Here is a 9214-nt window from a genome sequence, read left to right as displayed (position 1 = left end):
AGCTTCCAGATAGAACTCAGTAGTCCATACACATAAGCACACTGTGGTCTTAATTTAGGGATTTCTCTCCGAGATGTGAGAGATTGGAGATCTTTGCTTCACTGATGTTTCTTCTCTGGCCTCTTTTAATTTGTAAGGCGGATCTCTTATCTGCCCAACGCATTGTAATCTTCTTCTCTTCATACCAATAAATTTACTTTTGGAAAAAATGCACTGGCCTCAACTTCTTGTGAACTTAGTCTTCTGTCAGCTGAATGTGACATCAAGTCACTTATACTAATGGGTTAGATTTGGCTTGTGGAAAGTTAGTTCCATTAGAATCTGGTAAAATCAAATATCAATTTTTAATTTATTTGAGCTCTTTGACTGGGTGATATTTGATGCTCGAATCATATGATAATGGCAGTATTGGTTTTCTATCAGTATATAATCTCATTTAGTAATAGTTTGTTTTCCAGATGGTTGACAATCTTATTTACAGGCTAACAAAATTGGAAAAATAAACCTAGCAGCTACCGGAAAAGATCTCATGGATGATGAGAAACCGGGTGATGTCACTATAGATCTCTTTGCTGCTTTAGACATGGAAACTGATGCAATTGAAGAGCGGACACCTGAGCTTCAAAACAACCAACCTTTGGGGTTGCTTACTGGCTTCCTTTCTGTGGATGATTGGTATGGTTGGCTCGTAAATCTACTTGTAGTTTGTAGTGGTAATGGGTGTTGCATTCAAAAGCCATGTTATTCTTCTATGGTTGTTTTTTGATGACCATGTTAGGTCAAACTGCCTTGGATAGTAGATACCATGTCAATAATTACTATAATAACCTAATTCTATATGACGAGTTTGAATTTCTTAACAATAATGGTAACATGGTTTCACTGTACATGGAGACGTTTATTGTTTTGGCATATATTGTCACATCTACCAGTATATAATTGTTCTCATACACCGACTTAGTTAGCATTGTGTATGTGGTTATTAAGAGATATGATGGATCTCAAACTTTATGCACTTTTGCAGAAGATTTGTTTGTTTTCAGTCCTAATAAATTGATTTATGGCTCAACTAGATACTTAACTTTTCTGTATAAATTTTTTTCTTTGTTCATAGAATTTCCCTCTAGACTTGTGCACACACATATATATATATATTTAAAGGATCTTATGCTTTTGTTTTCACAGGTATCATGCACATATACTATTTGACCGTCTTGCACCACTTAATACAGTGGAACATACACAAATATGTAGCAGTTTGTTTAGGTAAAGCTTGTGTGTAATCTCTCTTTTTATCTCTTATTTTCACGTAGATACTAGCATAGAAAACTTATATTTGGGTGACATATGGGGACATGTATGTCCATTGAGAAAGCATATATGATGAATGTGTATTTTTTTCCTTCTGATAATGCATTAGCAAATACATGTCAATGTTGGGTGTTTGCATTTATTTTAATTCTGATTTAATTATTAGGTAGAAAAAAGAGATAAAATACATGTAGTTTGTAGGATATTCTCCAAGGATTAAAAAATAAAAAACTAAGGATAATGCCTCTGTACGACAGAAACATAACCTTCCTTGAAACAGCCATGGGTACTGAACTTGAGATTGAGAGGGGCCATAATATCTATCTTATTCGAAATTCCCAAAGCAAGGACAAAGGAGACCCTTGAAGGTGCTGTGTTGCACAACAGCCAATTTAACTGCACGTCTCTACCAAATATTCTTCTTCTTTTCTTCTATCAGAACCTTTTGTGATGGGCCGTGACAAATTTTTGCACATTGATGGAGCACATTCAATATTCATGAGGATGCCTCTATCTTTATAGCATTTGCATCTATTTAACAACTACTATCTTTGGGCCTTAACTAGTTTTGACTTTTGATGAAGCAAACAGTTTTTTAATTGATTGTTTTTTGCATTAGCTTTAAATAATATTGAGGTGTTCATCAGGCTTATCGAGAAGTCAATTTCTTCAGCATATGATGTTATTCGTCAAACACATCTTCAAAAGTCTGGATCGCCCACAGGTGGTGGCACCGATGCTATGGATGTAGATAACTCTTCAGGAGATGAATCTTTCATAGATCTTCCAAAGGAACTTTTTCAAATGCTTGCTTGTGCTGGACCTTATCTCTACCGTGATACTATGTTGTTGCAGAAGGTTTATTAAGTTATGATATTTTGTTACTTTCATTCTTTGGTATGTTTTTTGCTGACAATGATTTCCCTTTCTCTTCCCTTTCCATAAAAAACATGAGCAGGTATGTAGGGTGTTGCGAGGTTATTATCTTTCTGCTCTCGAACTTGTAAGCCGTAGGGATGGTGGTGCTTTAAATCCTCATCTACACCTTAAGGATGCAAGGCTAAGGGTGGATGATGCTTTGGGAACATGTTTACTTCCTTCACTGCAGTTGATTCCTGCCAATCCAGCTGTGGGCCATGAGATTTGGGAGCTAATGAATCTCCTTCCTTACGAGGTTCTTCTTTTAGTTTTTTATCCTTTTACATGATATAGTTAGCGAACGGTGAGCCTCGGTGCAATAGAAAGGTTGCTTGCCTTGGACCTAGAGGTCATAGGTTCAAATCCTGGAAACAACCTCTTTGCTTGTGAGGGTAAAGACACATATATCTACCCTCTCCAGACCCTACTAGGTGGGACTGTGGGAGTCTCGTGCACTGGAATACTCTTTTTTTACTTGACATAGTTAGCTATTAGTCTATTACCAACAACCTTGATGATGAATGTTATCTATCTAGGTGCGATATCGTTTATATGGTGAATGGGAAAGGGATGATGAGCGCTTTCCTATGCTCTTGGCTGCAAGACAAACTGCCAAGGTTTGACAATATGTGTATATGTTTGTGATACTCTGAGTGTTGAAAGTTTGGTTCCTCATCAACCTCATTCATTTTGCCTTGTTTCTTTACAGTTGGATACTAGACGCATTTTGAAACGGCTAGCAAAGGAAAACTTGAAACAGTTGGGTCGGATGGTTGCAAAATTAGCTCATGCCAACCCTATGACAGTCCTTCGAACAATTGTCCATCAGGTAGCCATTTAGTAGCGCTTGTATCCTCTCCTGTGAAGGCCACTGTCTGCTTTTGATAGTGCTGTGCATTTTATCACGGTTAATTTTCAAATTGTGTGAAATGCAGATTGAGGCATACAGAGACATGATTACTCCTGTAGTGGACGCATTTAAGTATTTAACTCAGGTGTGTATATTTCATTGTTTTTTACTTTGCTTCCATGTTCATTGCATGTGAGCTTCCAACACATCCCATATTCATTATTTTAAACTTTTTATGAGCCTCTCAGTTTAGATATGGAAAACTATCTTTTCCCTTCTTTCTCCAAACTCCCCAATCCAAATAAGGCAATGTTTTCGTCCAATCTACCAATGGCCCATGCCTCCCTAACCATTGGCTATAAATGAGATGATCCCTTCTATTCTCTTCAAGGAGACCATTATTGAATAGAGTAAGTACTAAGTAGTCATTGGGGATACTTGGTGATGTTAACCAAACCTTAATTAATGTCCATCTGCTTTGTCATTCTCCATCATTTTCAAAACTTTTTTCACGTCTAACTCCCGGATTCTACAATAAAATGTATAATTTTGATCCTGCTCTTTAGTGTTTAGCTATTAGAATGCAAAGAATCATGATTTTCTTGAAAAGATTGTTAGCATAGGTCTTCAATTTTTCCATAATATCTTTGTCCTTCACCAATACTTTTCCATCTTCATCTTTAATGCATTTCACTTGGTCCAATTTTCTTGTCTTTCTTTCCTTACCTTTTGCAAGACGAAAGGCGATCCTTTCCACTCCCTTGCTACCTAGTGATTTGTATAACTCATCATATGCTCTATCTCTCGCTTTGCTCACCGCTGTCTTGGCGCTTTTCGTAGTTGCCTTGCATTTTTCCTAACTTTCAGTAGCTTTACACAAGGATAATGTTTTATAACATTCATTTTCACCTTAACTGTCTTGTACACTTTTGTCCCACCACCAGGACTCTTTACCTTTTGGTCCAAAGTCTCTAGATTCACCTAATTTCTCCTTTGCTATCTTCCTAATTCCTATGGTCATCTTATCTCACATTCATTAGCACTTCCTTGTGCCTCTTGGAACCATTCCTCCAGCTCCAAGACCTTTTGTTGGAAGCTTCTTCGTCCTTCACCCTTTAATTTCTACCAATCTACTTGGCCTTTTTTTGGATTCTATCTTGGCCTGTTCTCTCCACTCTACTCTGAACCCTTATATCCATAACCAAAACTTTGTGTTGGGTCGTCGAGCTCTTCCAGGTATGACTTTGCAGTCAAAGCGAAACTTCTGTACGATTTCTTTATAAGAAAGAAATAGATTTGAGAACATGTCACCTCACTCTTATATGTGATAAGCTGCTGCTCCGCCTTCTTAAAACATGTGTTAGCTATTATAAAATCAAAAGTTAGGGAGAAATGTAGAATATCCCTACCTTTCGCATTTGCTTCATATTCCACTATGCCATAACCCCCATGACTTTGTCGAACCTCTAAATCCTTCTTACTAGTTTCGCCTATTGTTTTTCTTGGTCTCCTACCTCTAATGATTGCTTCTACAAAATGAAATTCTACCATTTTTTTTCAAATTCCTTCTTAAACAGCTGAAGAGAACAAATGGAATGCCTTCTTCAAACTGCAAATTAGATAGTGTCATATTTGGGTCTTAATTTCATTCCTGTATATATTCTTTAGCTGAACCATCCTGCTTTACATTTTACTATATCTTAAAGCCTTTTACTCTATATTATGTTAATTTTCACTTTTTTCTCTTCTGCATTCACTGTATTTGCTTTTTAAAAAAAAAATATTGGTAAATAATTTGAACTCGTGAGCTTACTTTTTCCTTTTAACAGCTTGAGTATGATGTGTTGGAATATGTTGTGATTGAGCGTTTGGCACTTGGTGGGCGTGATAAGTTAAAGGATGATGGACTTAATTTGTCAGACTGGCTTCAATCTCTAGCCTCATTTTGGGGCCACCTGTATGTATATTTGTTTCTTTCCCACTTACATTATTTCTTGAGAATTGAGAGATTTTGTCTGGTTTATCATCCTGATAAATACTTTAAACGACAACATAATTGATTAAGCCACAAATAGTAATTTGGACTCCATATGGTGTTTTTCTGTTTCTATTTCTTTGGTGATATTTGTTTTCTTAGAACTATTTCACGCATTAGTCATTTTTGTACATTCATGCCATCCCACGGAATTTAGATTTCCGGGATGCCTAGTATCAAATTCCAGGTTGCAGATTAACCTTAATGAACGATGGATTACTGGAAAAAGCAGCATTTTGTATCCCTGAATGGTGGCCTTAGATCCATTCAGGCCATTTGGCATGCACAGACAGATGTATGATGTGTGGTTACTGGGATTCACTGGTAAAAAAAATTGATGGATTTTTGTTGTCAGTTGAAAGGGCCGCACATCTCTGTTATCCTTTCAAAATTCGAACTTCTGTTATTCTGTATCCACATCCTTTTAAAAAGGATATTTTAATAGATGAAAAGTTCCAAATAGGATATACATGTGACTTGTCAGCCATAATAGCTTGTGCAATGTTTGATGGCGAACTATCTGATTTGGATGAAGTTTATGATTAAGAACCTTGATATTTCTTAGTTGCATGGAAAGGTCGGTGCACTTACCAGATACAATTAATTAATGGAGATGAATGAATAAGTACGTAAGAAATGCTAGAACACCAGTTGGAAGTCATTGGTTTTTTTTAATGTGAAGGTGATCTGTGTTCATACATGATATCTAGGATTCTCAATGTTTTTGGTCATTTCTAATGTTAACAATGAAATGATTCCTTAATTAGTTAATGGCACATGTGGGGAAACTTATGTTCAGTAGGTATTTGGATCCATGCATACTGTGAATCTACGAATTTGTCCATGTTTATTTTGTGAAGTTCTCAAAAAAGATTAGGAGAGCAAATTCTTAAGCTGGTGGTCTTGCAGAGAGGCTAAATCCTGAACTGTCTGACTATTTTGTGTGTTGGCTATGTTATTATTAATCCACGCTGAAATACTTACAATTAGGAAGAGTACTATATTTGTTGGATGTGGGTGCTTAGCAATTGGTGTTGGGCTGATAATCGGTAGTTTTGCATCTATCCGTTAAGACTTCAGCTGATAGTAGCAGTCTTCTAAATGGTTTACTCCATTAGCTATTACTGTCCTCTTGTGATACTAATGAAGACTGCAACTTACCAAATAAACTGTTTACTTTTCCTGAAGCTGTCTGCTGTCTACTGTCTATTTCTATCAATGGACCTAATGGAGGAAGAGTACTATGAGATAGCATATTTTTTCTTCAGACAAGAGGAAGTCAGCTTTCTGTTTGACTTCATCATTGGTAGTTTGTTTGTTTGATCACAATAGTTCAGGACAGGAGGATCATATGATTATATTGTCTATGCTTCAATTTTCCCTTCACCTCTATTGAATAACTATGATGGTGATGCTTAGCTGTATGGATGATGAGTAACTTTTCTGAATGTCTGAGTACAAGCAACATTGAGTTATATTGGACATCCCAAAGTTTTAAAATATCACATGGCTCTCGTTTCAAAAGCTATTGCATATTTTCCCTGAGATGGTTTTTTACCACCACAACTTATATGTATGCCATGTGAATATATCTGTTTTTAGTATATTGAATGCTTTGGGACCATGGGTTGAGTGAGAGTCAGAAAGAGAATGCATAAATGCTGATTAGTAATTTGTTTGTTTGTTAGCGTACTTTTCAGGATTATTCGGTAGTGATTTTACGTACGTTATGTTAGTAGGAGTGAGTGAGATGTTGCCAGCTGTACGGGTAAGCTGTTTTCACCTGTATGAGTAAGCTATTGCCAGCTGTCACCTAGCTTGGCATTGTACTGAGACTTCTGTTGTAACCAAATCAGTTAATCAAGCAATAATGAAACTTCACTTTGAATTTCTTGTTGGTGTCAACTTGTGATTGATGGTTTGACTTGATTCCCCTTGTTTGTATTATTGTGTGGTTATGTGTAGAATTGAGTTGGATCTATGTGATTATCACTTAATGGAGGTACAATATTTGAATGTTTTCTGAAGTTAAGTCGTTTGTTTGTTATAGATGTAAGAAGTACCCATCAATGGAATTAAGGGGCCTTTTCCAATATCTTGTGAATCAGTTGAAAAAGGGGCAAGGAATCGAGCTTGTTCTACTGCAGGTTTTGCTTCATTGTTATTTCTTTACTAAATAATGATGTTATGTTATATGGCTCATGAAGAAGACAAATGCCTGTTATAAATATATATTTTCACTGGCATTGTCAGGAGCTCATTCAACAAATGGCAAATGTCCAGTACACTGAGAATTTGACTGAGGAACAGCTGGATGCTATGGCAGGGAGTGAGACTCTCAGATACCAAGCAACTTCTTTTGGAGTAACTCGAAATAATAAGGTACATAAAGTGCTTTAAGAGTTTTGTTAAAGCAAGAAACTGATGAATGTTGAAGCTGCAGTTCAAGCACATTGAAATTGAAATCCTATTTCAGGTGTAAGACAGTTTTGTTTGGTGTGGCAATTCAATGTTCTAACTTTTAGTGGCCAAGCTGTTTTTGTTTGAACTAATTGAACTGGTTAATATACTCTTGGATTGCATTTGGTTTTGGAACATTTTATGACACATTTGTAGAATGAGCATTGTTTGGTTTCTTGCTTTATTATTTGAGCTTGAAAATGAACTGACTAAAATGAGGACATGTATGAATAAACCCTTGTATTTGTTCGAAGATCTCGTCATTATTTCGGTAAAAAGAAAGCAGTAAGAATGCAATTACCTCTGTTCAAATATCGTGTGTAAAGAACTTAAAATTCAGAAAAAATAAAGGAGAGGAAATGAGAGAAACTGTGAAATTGAATCAATTTTGATTGATTAATAATGAGCAAGCTAACCCCTTTATATAACCAGGGGAAGCATTAAAAAAGAAGAGTGATAGGGGTCGGGGTAGTAATAGACCCCCTATTACACAGGTGTACACTAGGAGGAAGAAAAGAATAACTAACTAGCTATAAATAGTAGTTAGGAAGTGTAATAACTCACTTTTGGAGATTTGGAAAATTGAACTGATTTAGGAATCAGTTAGGCGGTTACTTTTCTCTCTTGCATTCTTCAATCTTGTATACACATTTTCTGGAATTAATACTCATCTCCGATCAAGATCACATTGATCTTGCTTCGATTTCTTCTTCAATTTCTACTTCGTTCTTCAATTCTGAACCAGTGTTTATCACTGGTATCAGAGCACCGATTCTGGTGCCCTGTAATTCCACGAAAAACCGCTGCTGATGATGACGAGAAGCATGGCAAGGAGTAACGAAGATTGGGAACAGGAGAAGGAGGAAATGCGAGCCAGAATCGATTTGAATGAGGCGAGGATGAGGAAGACGGAGGATCTCTTGGCGGCGATTGCGGCGAAACTCGGTATTTCCTCGGGGGAGCACGAAGGCGATGAAGGCAGTGAATTCGGCGGTGGCGATAGAACCGAACAGTCACGGCGAAGTAGCGAGCAGTGGAGGCGTCTGGAAATTCCAGTGTTCGTCAGTGAAGACGCGTTCGGTTGGACGCGCCGTTTGGAAAGGTATTTTTCGTTGAAACGCGTTTCTGAAAATGAGAAAATGCAAGCCACGGTTTTAGCTTTGGAAAGGAAGGCTATGAGTTGGTTCCAATGGTGGGAGAAATGTAATCCAAATCCGTCGTGGGAGGGGTTCAAGATCGCCGTGATTAGGAGGTTTCAACCGTCGATGATTCAAAATCCTTTCGAGCTATTACTCTCGGTAAAACAGACTGGAACTGTAGAAGATTACGTGGAAGAGTTTGAGAAATATGTCGGGGCTCTTCGTGAGATTGATCAAGAGTTTGCCAAGGGTATCTTCTTGAATGGATTAAGGGAAGAGGTGCAAGCCGAAGTAAGGTTGTTCGAGCTTCAAACGCTTACGGCAGTAATTCAGAAGGCGATTATGGTTGAACAGAAGAATGTAATCGTCAACAAGAAGGGAGCCACTTCTTACTCTAGAACAACCGGGTTTCAAAGGAGCAACTCATTTAATAAAGTGGTAACAGTAGACACTAAGGGTTCAACGGGAAGAAGCTATGATATCGGTGCATCCAGTGGTGAC

The 9214-nt window shown here is 37.3% G+C and overlaps 1 protein-coding gene across 2 annotated transcripts in view; it reads left to right on the top strand.

Annotated features, from left to right (window-relative positions):
- LOC109343546 (THO complex subunit 2-like) overlaps positions 1–9214 on the top strand; it is a 31279-nt gene that overhangs the window by 7800 nt on the left and 14265 nt on the right. The window contains exons 12-21 of one of the 2 annotated variants that reach the window (XM_019581901.1): positions 482–675; positions 1186–1266; positions 1959–2169; positions 2270–2485; positions 2766–2846; positions 2939–3058; positions 3165–3224; positions 4909–5036; positions 7165–7261; positions 7368–7496. In XM_019581901.1, coding sequence (XP_019437446.1) covers positions 482–675; positions 1186–1266; positions 1959–2169; positions 2270–2485; positions 2766–2846; positions 2939–3058; positions 3165–3224; positions 4909–5036; positions 7165–7261; positions 7368–7496 — 1317 coding nt within the window. Of the gene's footprint in view, positions 1–481; positions 676–1185; positions 1267–1930; positions 2170–2269; positions 2486–2765; positions 2847–2938; positions 3059–3164; positions 3225–4908; positions 5037–7164; positions 7262–7367; positions 7497–9214 lie in introns of those variants that run through there. The other variant, XM_019581902.1, reaches the window with a different exon arrangement.

This window comes from Lupinus angustifolius, chromosome LG03 (assembly GCF_001865875.1).
Source record: "Lupinus angustifolius cultivar Tanjil chromosome LG03, LupAngTanjil_v1.0, whole genome shotgun sequence".
Lineage (NCBI taxonomy): Eukaryota > Viridiplantae > Streptophyta > Magnoliopsida > Fabales > Fabaceae > Lupinus > Lupinus angustifolius.
The sequence above is the reverse complement of the archived record's forward strand: the minus strand, read 5'-3'. Positions and strand labels throughout refer to the sequence as shown.